Source organism: Oxyura jamaicensis, chromosome 1, assembly GCF_011077185.1.
Source record: "Oxyura jamaicensis isolate SHBP4307 breed ruddy duck chromosome 1, BPBGC_Ojam_1.0, whole genome shotgun sequence".
Classification (NCBI taxonomy): Eukaryota; Metazoa; Chordata; class Aves; order Anseriformes; family Anatidae; genus Oxyura; species Oxyura jamaicensis.
Window position 1 is genome coordinate 66,877,774 of NC_048893.1, and position 15,232 is coordinate 66,893,005.

The 15,232-nt window shown below is 35.1% G+C and overlaps 2 protein-coding genes across 5 annotated transcripts in view; one reads left to right on the top strand and one right to left on the bottom strand.

Moving 5' to 3' along the window:
• The window catches only part of PIK3C2G (phosphatidylinositol-4-phosphate 3-kinase catalytic subunit type 2 gamma), a 202,604-nt gene extending 197,345 nt beyond the window's left edge, over positions 1-5,259 (top strand). For 3 of the 4 annotated variants that reach the window (XM_035310106.1, XM_035310126.1, XM_035310116.1), the window contains one exon: positions 266-2,405. In XM_035310106.1, coding sequence (XP_035165997.1) covers positions 266-418 — 153 coding nt within the window. In that variant the 3' untranslated portion in view covers positions 419-2,405. Of the gene's footprint in view, positions 1-265; positions 2,406-5,203 lie in introns of those variants that run through there. The other variant, XR_004746201.1, reaches the window with a different exon arrangement.
• The window catches only part of PLCZ1 (phospholipase C zeta 1), a 49,013-nt gene continuing 37,107 nt past the window's right edge, over positions 3,327-15,232 (bottom strand). Inside the window, exons 10-13 of the mRNA XM_035310160.1 lie at positions 10,680-10,852; positions 7,714-7,846; positions 5,880-6,029; positions 3,327-3,448 (exon numbers count right to left, since the gene is read on the bottom strand). Of these exons, the coding sequence (XP_035166051.1) occupies positions 3,366-3,448; positions 5,880-6,029; positions 7,714-7,846; positions 10,680-10,852 (539 nt within the window). The 3' untranslated portion in view covers positions 3,327-3,365. The remainder of the gene's footprint in view (positions 3,449-5,879; positions 6,030-7,713; positions 7,847-10,679; positions 10,853-15,232) is intronic.

The window sequence follows — 15,232 nt, forward strand, 5'->3', positions numbered from 1 at the left end:
CGAATACTTGGTAATCAGCTTAAACAAGCCTAAGCTGGCAGAATCTCCTTTATATAAACTATAAAAGGTCAAATGTATTTCTGAGATATATTCACTAACTTGAATTTGGCTCACGGATAGTAGTTGATAATTCTAGAGGGCAGTTTAAAGTAATTATTGGAAAGTTATCATCATCATCCAGAATGCTGTACTGTTCTAAGTGTATTGTCTGACAAATAGATTCACAGATTCACGTTTTTTTCTGTTAACCTTTATATTATTTCAGGTTGTGTACAACAAAGTCATGGAGCTCAAAAGCCGTATACTGAAGCTTGTTGTGAAAAGCAAAGGAACATTTGTGGGAGCTGTTAACATTCAACTCAGTAGTGTCCAGTTAAATGAAGAAAAATGGTATCCACTGGGAAACAGTGTAATTTAAATGTTGTCTAAGACAATTCAATTATTTATCCACTAATGTTTCTTTATTCCATTCTCCATAGTACATTTTCTCTCAGTTGCCCTTGAGAATATGCATCATCTGCTGATCTTAACATTTATAATCATAAGGCTATTGTCTTAAAATTGCTATCTTCTTCTTACAACAGATTCCTTCTTGTGTGAGTTTAAGAGATCACATGCTGTAGCAAGCAACTTGTTGCTGCATGCAGGTATTCTTATGACAGCAATAAAGATTTTAGTTTTGTTCGTATGAAATAGTACACTAAAACTTCTGAATTTAGTACACATCAAGCATGGGTCAGAGCATAGTTCTTTGCCTGCTAATTCCACTAAGTGTATTGAAACAATGCTGATAATGGTGCAATTTATCATTGACCTCTGTGACCCACTGCATATGACAATTTACCAGAGAGATTCATGGGATGGTTTCCTGGGTGCAAATACATTTCATAAGTCTAGCAGATTTCATATTAAATATTACAAAATCCATACATTTAATAACAAACAGTAATAATAATAATAAAGAATTAGCAACTTGGTACTTTAGACATTATGTGCAGTATATGTTGGTGTGCTTTTAAGTGTTTATATAATGCAACTTTATATCCAGGACATTAATTTGTCAATAAGGTACTTCCAACATTTCTTTTATTCTGATATCGGAGAAGCAGATACAACTGGTCAATTTTGGGAAGAAAGGAGGAGGGAGGGGTTAATCACAAATAAATAAAGCATTGAATATGATCTTTCAGTGTTGTATTTATTTAAGATCATTCTATAAAGAGTCTTTGCTCACTCGTCTTACCCCATTGCACTCTTATGCTGTATAAAGGAGTCAGGTCAATGCATGTATTGACTTTAGGGCTATATATACGTATAACCAATGAGTGTAAGCGCTACCTTTGAGTTCACTGGGGCTAATTATGGGCTCTTTTCTTCAAAGCATTTGTACCTAACACAAGGAAGCACTTAAGCACATCTTTAAACATTTAGCATGTGAGCAACCCTAATGAACTGTCCATTACTGCCAGCCTCTTACACACACACGCACAGAGTTGAGCACATATATAAACCTTTCCAGAAGCAAGAGCACATTTTTAAGGCACAAGAGACACCTTGATTTGTGATCTGATCTGCTGTAAAATTTTAAGTTACCAGATACTGAGTAGGTCTGACATTTGTTCTACCAGGTAGAAAAGTGGTCAACAGAGGGATAATAATGCCAGAAGCTGAAGATAATTGCCTTCTTCTCCCAAATGACACTCACAAATCAGACTTCAGAAGGTAATGTTGTATAAAGCTCCTGAAGTGGGACTAGGAGTGCTGTTTAGGAATCTAAATAAGCTGGAGTATTTCTCAGCATCACACAAATTGACTATGTCACTTGGTCAGTTTGTGCCTGAGAATATATACCACAGATTGCCTTGTGAAATTAAACTCCTCCTCAGTAAGGGGAATTGAAGGGAACTCTGAATATTATTATTATTAGGATTCTTCAGAGCTGAAAAAAGCTATAAAATATTTATCACATGAAAGAGACATTGGCTAGCATACAGATATGATCACTACAAAAATCAGTAAGTCTAATTTTTTAGATTATAGTCTTTCCTGAGTAAAGAATCAAGTGACTTGTCACTCAGGAATGGAAAACACATTGTGCTCAGTTTACAGTGTTATCAAATTACCTGACCTTACAGTTCAATATTGATTTTAGATTCTTAGTCTACTGTCTCGATTTCCTCATTATAACTCTAATGCAATTTTTTAAGTGTTATTTCCTGTGACATTTTCTAATAATTGTTTACAGCATACCGTGATTTTTCATCTTAGAGCAACATTAAATAAGATACCATTAAAATGGCAATAAAAATGTAGCATTAAAAATAGAATATTATAAGAACAGTCTGCAAACATAAGCAGTACTGTTGGTATTAAAGACAGAAATCTATCAATAAAATAACCATTGGGGGAAAAAAAAAAAAAAAAAAAAAAAAAACAGCAACAAATCTGCAATGAGTTGGGTAGATACAGTCCTGTGGAAGCTCAATAATACTTCAGTTTTGTAAGGAAGGTGGAAAAATTATGTCTTATGGGCAAGATCTACAGTGATAGCTCTGTCAGACAAAATGTTGCCCTCAGAGACCTTAAATGACACAATCAGTCCTTGCCTTCCCTAAATTTCTTCTTCTAATCCACCTGAAAACATGGTGATTCCTACTTGCTGAGTTTGCAGTAAGATGTATCCTGAGCTCCCTGCTGCTACAAGGAACATAGGCCCTTTACAAATCAGCCTGTGAATTATTTGTCTTTTTTTAGCAGCAGGAGGTTCAAGATCAGGCTGAGAAAAGGTACAAATATTAGCATCTAAGTTTTTATCATTTTAAGAACTACTTTTTCTCAGAACTGTTTTTCCAGATAGCAAAATTACCATGGACGTTAAGGATGTATAGCCCAATCAGAAACTGCCATTATTATAAACTTAACGGGACTTTACATTCTATGTATTGTTTCCCCAGAAAGATGATTGTACAATGGTAAAAGTTTTTGTTCAATACAAATAAAAAATTCTGTGTAACATGCTCGTAATTTTGTAGCATAAGATTATAAATATTAAACTATTATTCTCAGTAATTAATCAAAATGTTGTAATTAGATGAAAATGAAATTATTAATTGAATTCAACAAAATATCCAAAAAAAGTTCAGTCTCTATGAATTACTTCTAAATAATGGTGGGGCTTACTTCAGTATCTATTACTTATTCAGGATACCATTTACTCACACAAGAAGTCCCGTTAGCTTAATAAAGTGAGAACACTGAGAACATGCCACTCTGGAAATCAGACTACTGGGTTGTTGCAAGCCTAGTGATGTTGCTTTATTGAGCAGGGTGTGATCCACCAGAATGACAACTAATGCGGAGCATCATTAGTAGTACCAGACATAAACAAACAGTGATGCAGGTTCAAGTTTTCCACCATTTTTGGAAAACAGGGGAATGTTACGGTAACCTGTAAATATAATGACACTATGTTAGTGTATTAACCATAAATGAAAATATGGGCTGTTCTATGATCTACCATGCAAGTGCAGCATAATTAATGAACCTCAAAATAACTCTTTAAAATAAACTGTATGTTCATCTGGTGAGCAGAAGCATTTGAAGAAGCTATTGTTCTTAACTTGCAACTTACCTCCTCTGAAAACAAAAAATTCCTCTCCCCCAAACACAAATCCTTATATTGGTTCATAAAAATGTAATGTCTGCATTATTTCATAATAATAATGTCAGTTGTGATAAAAAATACTCTATTTTATCTATGTAAATATAACTTGAGTTATTTAGGTATCTGTTATGATTAATAATCCATGTTCAGCACTGTAGTCCTCACAGTCCTTCTTTAGGTGTTTCTGGATGTGCATGCAATCTTTGGGACCCTCATTTGGTTTTGGATTTTCTGGATTCTTTTATTCAACATGAAAGTTCACTTTGCACCTATGGTTCAGCTTCTGGGCAGCAATATTAAAGCTGAGCCCAGGCAACATGCATTTGTGATCAGTCTTTAGAGCATCCACTTACTATGCAGAAGACTTTTTATATTTGCTGTGAAGAAACGCACTTAATGGACTAAGACTCATTTCCAAGGACTGTGTTCATAGTCCCTAGCTACAGAATATACTACCAAGACTCCTGAGAGATGGATATATATATATATTTTTTAAATTGAAATTGTTCCAATTCATATGAAATAATTAACTGTTAACTGATCAAGTGGTAGCTAGCATGGGACATGAGACAATTGAATTTGTCTCATGTAAGATGTAAGCACTGCTCGGCTTTTAGAAGCAACTTGCCCTCAGGGGGCACCTCAGGGATATGAATCCTAGGGAAGGAGGGGACATTCCTCTAGTGCAGCAAGAAGCACCAGAGCTATGCAGAGGAGCAAAATTTATTCATAACTCACTACTTATAGTTTAGATAGTTGTTTCCTAAGAACTGTAGACTGTTTTGAATCCCCTTGTAAGACGTTATTTTCCCCTTTCACTATTTAGGGAGCTAAAGTACCTAAAGCAAAGCCATGGTTCCAGATCTGGAATACAGAGGGTTCAATGTTAAGCATCATAATATTTTTAAAAATTTTTTAATTACCTGTCGGCTCATCACTTAGCAGTGTTTTATTTATGCCTATGGGCATCCTGATGGCATCTTACAATTTTTACATTGCAGTAGGTAAGGCCTAGGGCGATTTCCTAATATTAATTACTCCACTCAAAATCTTTTGTGTAGAATCTACATGCTCTTACTTTTCCAAAATTTAAATTCCCATTTATGACCCAAATTAAACCATAGAGACATATGAGAGACACAATGAATAATTCCACAATAAATAAATAAATAAATAAATAAATAAAGATTATTTTACAATATGTAAGCTTTAGCATCTGCCATTCAAATTTGTCTCAAAAATTGAGTAAATTTTCCTCATTTTTCTGAAATACCCTAATTAAAGTAGAAAGTAATCAGTGTAAAGATTTATGCTGGAGAAAGGCAAGTGTTCTTTAAGGTAATGTCTTTGTTCTTGTGTAACTCCTAAACCTCAACTAAGAATCAGAAGCAGCTTTATGACTATAGAACCTGGAGAGAAATAGCCATTAAAAATCCCGCTAAGCTTAATAAAAAAAGCCACAGTGCTCGCTGCCAGCTCCAGTTTTTGCCTTCATGTCTACATTCAATAATAAAAGCTGATTCTGTTTGTTTCATTCAGAAATACCTTTGGAAATCCAGTGTAGTAACAGCCATTTTACATAAGCCTTTCTCCTTAGCCTACTGACTTCTGTGCTTGCTCTTCATGTGCAGCCTACCCATCACATAAGACTCCAGGAACCACACTGGTACAACAGAAGAAACACTACCAAGAAAAATATCATACTTACTTAGCTTAATTTAAATTCTCCTGCTCTCTGAAAATTGCAGGTAACCTGAGGGGTTTGTGGTTGTGTTTTTTTGTTATTGTTGTTTGTTTGTTTTTGTTTTGTGTTGTTTTTTTGTTTGTTTTTGTTTTTAAAGTTTCATTTTAATTTAGCTTCTTTGGATTTGGAGCCTAACTGTTGATTTTATGGAGGTTCTGACTTACTGCTCTTCCTGTTTTCTATCAGAATGAGTTAAAATACTGTCTGAGCAGTTTCTATTGAGAATGGAATACTCCAGTAGGAATTATTAACAGTCATGAATAGTCTTTTGATTTCTGTAGTGTGGGTTTGCATTCAGAGACTATGATGACTTAAAAATATAGAGTGCAACTTTTAACCTATGGTTATAAAATTCTCCTGTAGGAAATAAACATAATGCTGTGCTCCATCAATACTACAGTAAGGATAAAAGCCTGGATTCTTGTAGATTATTTTGAGCTATTATTGGTGGCTCACTTCATAAAATATTACCTTTACTCAGGCTCAGCAGTGGTAAAGTGTATTGGCCAAGGAATTCATTTGCAACCAGAGATATCTCATCTTCCACACAGAAGCGTATCAAAGCCAGTTCTGGAACTTGGACAGTAAAAGAGAAAGTTTCATCCCATCTAGGACTCAAAGCTAATGAAAAGAGAAGATACACAGTATCAAAATGCCATTTCATTTACTCCATTTCATAGCTGAGTTGTATCTGCTATCAGTATTCTGAACTGGTAAAATGCTTTATTTTTCCCCAGATTTCTGTGCCCATTTAAATAAATGATGAGATTCCCACTGACTGAAGTGATATCGATCAGAAGGAAGTACTTAGAATGAAGCAAACACAAACAGCTTGGGACTTGCCTACAGCACACATGCCATCCCCTTCTAGGTATTTATCATTTATTAGCTACATAACAGTGTAAATTAAAAGGCTGAGAAGGTTGCCACTGCCTCTTTAAAGAGAGCAAAATAGGACAGTGATACTCAGGTTCAGAATCTCTGCTCAACTTAAACTTTCAAATAGCCACACCAGTTTCATGTTTTTGCTAGTTTCTCTTTTTACAGCATTGGAAATGAGGCAGGAGCTGAATGAATTAAGGTAGAAAAGTGATCACATGACTAAAAACAAAATACAAAAGGCAATGTGGAGAAGGAGAGGGACACTTTGCCTTGAACAGTGTTCATACAGAGAGAGAAGGTATTTAGGGACCAATCTAAAATGGTGACAGTTTACAGAAAGAAGAAAGGAAAAATAGGAGAGAGAGACACAGAAGAAGGAAAATCACAGAGAACCTTTAGGCTCAGACTTCAAGAAGATCTGTATGATAAAGTTAAGGGAATGATTGAAGACAAATGCCAAGATTGCACACTTCACCTGTTAAGCAGTTAAGGGAGTAGCCCTACTAGAAACCTCATATAAGCTAAATGATGAAACTGCAGACAATTCTTCATAAAAATTCTCTTACATGTACCACGGTAAAGGTTTGGGTTCAGAGAGATTTAATTTTCTTCATAGCAGCTCTTATGGTGATATGTTTTGGATCTGTGACCAAAAAGGTTGATGACACACTGATGCTTCAGTTGTTGCTGAGTAGTGCTTACACAGTCAAGGACTTTTCTGTTTGTCGCACTGCCCTGCCAGCAAGTAGGCTGAGGGTGCAAAAGAGGCTGGGAAGGGGCATGGGCAGGACAGCTGACCCCAAGCAACCAAAGGGATATCCCATAGCATATGATGATGTGCTCAGCAATAAAAGCTAGCAGAAAGAAGGAGGAAGGTCATTCGAATTTATGGCATTTGTCTTCACAAGTAACTAATATGCACAATGAAGACCTGCACTCCTGGAAATGTCTGAACATCTGCCTGTCAATGGGAAGGACTGAACAAATTTCTTGTTTTGCTTTGCTTACATGCAGAGCTTTGCTTTACCTGTTAAACTATCTCTCTAAGCCCACTAGTTTTACCTTTCCAATTCTCTCCCACATCCCGCTGTGGGTGGAGAGAGTGTAAGGTGGGACAGCAAACGTGTTGCTTAGCTGCCTACTGGGACCAACCTGCAACAGTGAGTAAACACAGTGCATATTCTATCTTCCTTCAGGAGAGTGCTACTAATAAAGAGCTTATGCTTCTTTAACTTACTGTTCAACAAAACTGGCACATAGCTTTGAACTTCTGCTAGAGATTTTGTGCCAGAAGATCCTCATCTAGAGAGAAATAATTGCAGACTCCGTAAGAACATAACAGCTTCTTGGGAAGAAAAAATGGTCATTCCATATAAAATATTATTGTCCTTTGTTCACAATTAAGAGACAGACTGATGCTCACCATTGCTTTTTATGACACTAGATTTTCTTTTTACTTGATCTTCTGGCACACCATAAATTTCTATCTGCACTAAAGGGTCAGCTTTGTTAGTCTTCGACAGGTTACTGGGTGGTAACTGATGACCACTGATGAGCTGGAAAATTAAAGTTGTAATGTATTGAAATAACTGTAAGAATTAACTTTACATTATAGCCATATAGTAGCCATCGTAGCAAAAACTGTTCCATAAGAAACTACTATAAGAAGCATATATCAGGCATAAGGAAACTGTTACAAAAATACACATTAAACACAATGAAATTAAGAATATGACACTTCCTATTTAATTTAATTCTTGGCTAATTTGATATCACTGTGTTTTACATAATTTTCAGCTTTTTCACTCAATGCTGCCTGTAAAGGTGATATTTAGTTACCATACCAAAAAAAAAAAAAAAAAAAAAAAAGAGGAGTGGTGATTTTTTGCAATATCTGAGATCAAGCTCATGAATTTCTGTTAAAGATGCATCTCTACTGGACTAGCACTAACACTCAGAGTGACATCAGCAGTGTTGCAGGGTATGTAGCAGTGTTCCTCACCTATGTTCCTGTTCTCCTGTTCTCTCACAGGAACATGTAAAAGCTCAGCCTTTAGCAGGCTCCCTGTTGTTATTCTCTTTAATTTAGTTAGTTACCTGGAAATTTTGCCTCAGAGTGCCCTGTAATCTGGCACCCAGCCTAAGAAAGGACTTATGAAAGACACAACTTTGTCTGCCCTATATCTGTATTTCAGGACACCTAGGAGAGAATAACAATCTGTACAGTGTCTGCTTGTTAGAAATCAATGTTGAAATGTATCAAGAGAGATACATAAATCCGCAGGCCTAGGTGAGAGATGTGATGCTTTGATCACAGATCTCAGGACTAAACATCAAAGTTCAGCATACAGATTCTTATCCCCCTGTCATCCACCAAAAAGTCAAAAACCACAAACTCCACCTTTTTCTTAGGTACTTTCTGTAACATTTTGGTCCAAGAAAAGTTCTAGCCTGAAACACTGAGGAGCAGTGGCTTAGCAAACCCAGGTGCTGGCCCCTTACTTCCTGGAAAATATCTATTACCCTCAGTAGAAAGCTTTTCAAGATGAAAGCACAGACAAACAGCCCACTTAGAACCCGGGGAAGTCCTTTGACATGTCCTGAATGTCATCAGTAAAATCCAGCTGTACTGGACAAGTTCTACTTCACGCTTTTACCCCTTTGCTAGACCCAGCCTAAGCCTCTGAGAGGATGCAAAGAGAATGCTGTTTTCAGCCATGTGTGATCCAAATCCATAGATACAACCCATTTGTGAGGCCCAAGGTGAAACAGACATACAGAGAGAGTAGAAAAATAATATTGTATGCTTAGAAATCTCCATTTAAAATACCTTGCATATTCGTATTTCTTCTTCAAAGGCTATATATAATCTTTGTGATGGGAACTGCAGCACATCAGGTAAGAATGGTATTGAATCAAGTAAAATCAAGCCCTGTGTGATTTTTGTCTTCATTCATGTTCTCTAAATTCAGCTAGTCAGCCTGAGAAACTTTAACCCCCATATTTTTATATCTTTGACCTCTAAATATAAATTTCTCCATTCATCAAGTTCACCATCTTTAGCAGAAACTGTTTTTCCTTTGACCCCCGCTCCTGATTTGGTTGTTGTTGTTGTTGTCTTCAATCATTTCCTGTTTTTTTCAGCTCACTCTATGAGTAGGGTTCTCTGAGCCCCAAGTCCCAGAGCTGGTGGGATGCAACTGCTGCTCTTCATCCTTCACTATCCACCCTGTCTTCCCAGTCTATGCCATCAGTCTAAATAGCTGTCTTTTTCTGTGCCCACTTCTTCCATACTCAGAAATTTCCTTCCCATTGTCAATGATTTTGCATGTCTCCTGGATTACAGTCAGGGATTTTTTTTCATTTTAATTAACTCCAGCTTTATACAAATAAGGGCTAAAGTAATGGATGTATATGCATGGGTGCTTGAAATCATCCAGTTATGTCTATTCATAATTGGTATGCTTACTGTTAGGACACTAAAATGTTCTTGATTAGGTGCACACATTAAGTAAGCATTTTATAATTGTTATTAGCTAATGTTTTATCTCCACTATTTATTTCTCTGAAAGAAATATCAATTATACACTAATTTTATGCTAATTAAATACAATTTATGCAAGTGGTATACTGCATAATCAGAAACAGCATTTTTTTCATTGGGAAAAGGTAGTTTTCCAACTAGCAAATAATTATAAAACATCTACTTGACTGCAAAATAAGGGGGTTTTTATAATCCATTATTTTAAATAACATCAATTTCTAATATTTTTAATAATTAAATCAGGTTTTAATTTGGGAGAAATAGAAGTAATTCAAAGGTTTATTGATCCTTTTTCTTTTTTACAATTATTTATATGATTTTAATATGAAAAATAGTCTTTTATATATGCATAGGAAGATATCTAAACTTAAATGAAACATAAAGATTCCTAGCATATATTTAAACATTTGCATTCATTAAGTAGCATTACTGTAGTATACATAGTATTACTCATACTTAAAGAAAATAATACCATGTAGAGCTGATTTCTGAAGGCTTTCAGAGTTCATTCCCCACAATCCTAAGTGATGTTCTTATGTCAACTACACTTATGACACAATGCAATGTACACAACACTATGGAAATCATGTGTTTTTACAAGCTCTTATAACCTCTGAATACCTAGACACTTTTTGTAAACATAAGCGAATTACAGATAGGAAAACATCCAATTGGCAATTGGTACTATATGAGTGATATGTTGTTAAAAATAACATTAAACTTTCCAACAGACAGGAGTGAGGATACAATAAGAAACCAATAATGGATAATAGATAGGTCTAAAATACATAACATTAGTTTGTTTTCACTTTTTATCAAACAAATTAAAAATTAACTAAGCTTACCCGTATTGACAGAGACATTGGCTTACTGTATCTTCCTACATTGTATGGATTAAATGTTGAACTGCGATTTCTCAGGAATTCTGGTTTCAGAATATAGCCACAACCACCATTGTCTAGGAATTTTCCATTTTGCAATTCCATTTGTACTCCCGGGGTCTGGAAGTTTAAGGCCACTAAAAATATATATATATATATATTTTAAAGAATAACCATTGACACCATTTTATAAACCAACTCTCTGACAATAATATTCAAATCAAGAGCAAAAGATTTTAAAATATGTATATTTTTAATCTCATGTTAGATGCTGCTGCTACTCTTAGACATAGTAGTATTCAATAATGAATGATTCATATGCAACAAGAAGTGCAATGTGTTGTGTTTTCACTTTTCCTTATAAACTAAACCTCAAAGAGTAAGAAATTAGAGTTCTTTTTCTCTCCACGAGGACTAAATTCACATGATAGAGTCTCTACAGAAGCAATAGCCAGGACCCTGGACCTGTTTGCAAAGTTCTGCTATGGAAGGCAAACCATAAGATTATAACAGACTTTAGTTAAGGTCCAGAACTTGTCTCACAACCATATCACCCTAAAGAATCATAGAATCATGGAATATCCTGAATTGGAAGGGACCCACAATTGGATCATGGAGTCCAATTCCTGGCTCTGCACAGGACCACCCAAAACCCAGACCCTACGTCTGACAGTGTTGTCCAAATGCTTCTTGAATACCAGCAGTCTCAGTGCTATGACCGCTTCCCTGGGGAGCCTGACCCAGTGCCCGACCACCCAAGAAGATCAGGAAGCTTTATTTTAGTATTAGCATATTCAGTGCAAATACATATATGTTTATATACTTTGAAGCAATTTCAAAAGTGTTCATAAATTTATGTGAGGAAACCCTTTGAGCTTAAGTCTCCAGTGCTGATGGTTATTGGTAGTATACACATGAGAGATTTTCCTTTTCTTGGCAGCTCAAAACATTTCTGGTTTGCTGCAGCAACAATAATGAAATAGCATACTTCTCATCAACATGATATTATAATTCATGAGATAAAACCAACACTGAAATAGACCTGTTTAATGAAATTTTCCCCTATTCCAGTACATTGAAGCTTCCTGTCACATTCAAAATAGAAAATGCACAAGTCAAATCAGTGAAGTAATAACATGATATGTGTTAAATAGAAAATGATAAAAAGTCATTTACTTGATGGCTTGGCAGGAAAAAAAAAAAAAAAAAAAAAAAAAAAAATGAAGACTTTAAGCAATACAAGTGACTCCTAATAATAATTCAGGAAAAATACCTTATTATGTGTTCTTATGAGATAATATAAGTCTATTGAATGAATGTGTATCATAATTCAGAAATTCTTATCTCCTATGGAAAATGCAGGAAATTTGGCTGTGTTTCACTGAAAAAAAATAATATATATATATATAAAATAATAAATTATTTTTTCACTGCTTTGATGATCCTTTTAAAAACTTCTGTATTAAACAACACATACATCAGTAGATCTGCAGAGTGAGGCAGCTGGTAGTAAGGACCTCATGTTTTCACTACACTTGTTTTTGGTGGGGTTTCTTCAGAGGAGCTCTAGCCTGGTCCCATGGACTCAACACCAATTAATGGTTGGAATGGTCCCAGAGTGCATCATCTGTTTCATCTGAAACAAATCCTAATTGTGCAAGGTATGATTGCTCCGCTACATGAATTACAGTGCAGTAAGTAGGAACAACTGGGAAACTTGTTTAAAAAACAACATTGACAACAACAACACATGCACTCTTGATTTGAACTGCATGCTAATGAAGGCACTTGCATAGATTCTGTGGCAATATGCAATGGAACTTCAAGCCTATTTTACCTTTGACAACAGAAACTAGGCTAAATTATTCATATTGTCCAGTGCACTCTATAAACATGTTGCTTTTTTTTTTTTTTTTTTTTTTTTTTAAATAGGACAAGTACTCTTGTGGCATAGTTTTGGTAGTGATTCACTATTTGTTCTTATGACTCAACACGCCTTCCAGAAATAGACTTTAATGCAGTTCTGTAAGACCCTTGTTAAATGGCAATGGAGTTATCAAATGCATTGATTCAAGCAATGCAGTGGATTCTATAGAGCTGCAACCCTGAAGGCTCCTTGAAGCCTACATCCTGGCATGATTTACAGATAACTCAAGATCTCTCAGTCCATAGGCAATTCCTAGGCCACAGTTTCAGAATAAGGGGTTTAAAAATGTGACTCAAATAAGGTAATTCAAACAGTCATGGCTTCAAATAGCAGGAAAAAAAAAAAAAAAAAAAAAAGTATTTGTAGCTTTCACATGATGAAACAAATTACATGATTGCACATAATGAGACTGTTGCTAAATTTGCCAAGCTTCATAAGCTACTAAGCAGGAAAATCTGATTTAACAACAGAAACAGCAAAGGAGAATACTTTATGTTTTATCATACTAGGAAAAGTACTTCACACAAGTGAAGGTCAATGTTATTATGGGCTGGTATCTTCAAACATCAACACGATCTTTTTACTTAATTTAATTTTACCTGAGAATAATTTAAAAACTCACTGAATAGTAGTTTTAATCTACCTAATAATTTTCTTTTATTGAAAGTTGTAACCTGATTAAGGTAAGTAAATGCAAGATTTTGTGTTATATTCTCTGAAATACATACCTCTACTACAACAGTTTGTAAGGTTCATAGCTGCCTGGGGTCTCCTCAGAAAATGCTTTATGGTATACTGTTGTTTTACAGTTTTTCATTTTAATCAGATACAGTTATAACCGTTATATTTCTTGAGAAATGGCAAAGTTCATATATTAAAGCCTATGTTTTCCACTGCCTAGAAGTGTGGTCTTAGCAACCTCTTTCTGCAAGGAAGACTGAATTTCTACCCAATGTTTCATCTCAGTTTTTCTGAATTCAAGAACAGAACTTGTAGTAACATGCTTTGGGCTGCTGTTTTACTTAATGGTGGAGGTTTTTAATGCATTTTTGAAGCAAAAGATGAAATAATCCCTAATAAAGAGAAGAATACAAAGGGTATATTTTGTCCCAAATCTTTGTATCAGAAGCAGTTAACTGAATTAATTCCTGCAACTAAGTGCAGAACTAAGCATAATCTAAATAGTCAAATCCAACACTTTCTATATGTACAAGACTTAATTAAGTTTTAGACTAAAAGCAACAGCTTTTGAAAACCAAAGTGAAAACTGGTGATCATAGATTTCTAAGTTACTATGATTTGAAGGCAATTGAAGAAAACTACGTGTCTTTTGCCTGTATTTGAGATGCTGTCTCTCAATTACTATCCCTATTTCAACTTGAATTGACATTTTTTATTTTTTATTATTTTCTTCCTGGTACTATTAGCTGCTGCAACCCTGAGGTATAATATATACTCTGCATTTAAAATGGAAGATTTTAAAATGGAGAAGTACACATTTGTCACAAATTTTCCCTAAAATGAGTTACTTAATTGTATTTTATGCCATTTAAATCCATCTCAAAATGTCTGAACTCTATGCAAACTCCAAAAATATCATATGTAAAAAACACTCAGTGCCAATGTTCCTATCTCCATGATTTACTTCACTCATTTGAGACTAAAGAGATATAATACATCACACTTCCAACCCTTTGATCAGTCTTGTTGCTTTCTTCTCACTTCTTTCCAGTTGTCTGCTTAATGGGCTGCTCACAATAAGTGCAATACTCCAGGAGAAGACTCATGAAGGCCAAATAGCAGCAAAACCATCCTATGTGTCTTAGATATCCAAGATTTGAAGTGAATTCCAACAGACTATGAAACACTGTCAAAACAGGACCACATCCTAATGATCTGGCTTATTTTGTCATTGGTTATGAGATGATATATGACTAGATTTGAAGATATCTTGCTTATTCCATGTTAGCACTCCCGGCCGGGCATTGACTTTATCCTCTCTTCTCCCATGTGACTCACAGCTGGACCCAACACAGTAATGTCCAAATATACAGAAATATTTTCATAAATCTTTACATGACTGGATAGTCCGTATTATTTTTTTTTTTTTAGTGATGAAGGTGTCTTCTAAAAGATTGCATCCTCAGACTGAAAAACTGAGTATGATCCTAACTGAGTAGGATCAAAATGTGGATGAGAAGGGAGGACATTCAGTCATCAAATTACTTTGAAACCAACTGAAGACATCCAATGTAAGGATAAACCATAACATGACGACAATTTATCAGCTGTTATGTATACCAGGAAGTAAACGTGTTTAGCAGAAGCAGCATACACAACAGGAGGAACTCTATTAGTAGTGAAAAGATTCTGTCTAACTAAAATACAATAATACCTTCATCATCTGAACAATAAACATAAAACTAATTTCTAAGCCCTCTGCAAACATTAACTATCACGGAATCCTCAAGTACGAAGAATATTTCCCTTTTAGTATATTGAAAATATTATTCAATCTAAAATGCATCCTGATGGAGTTTGCTCCAAAGTATACTACAATACCCTGAAAACCCTTCTTACTAATGCCAGA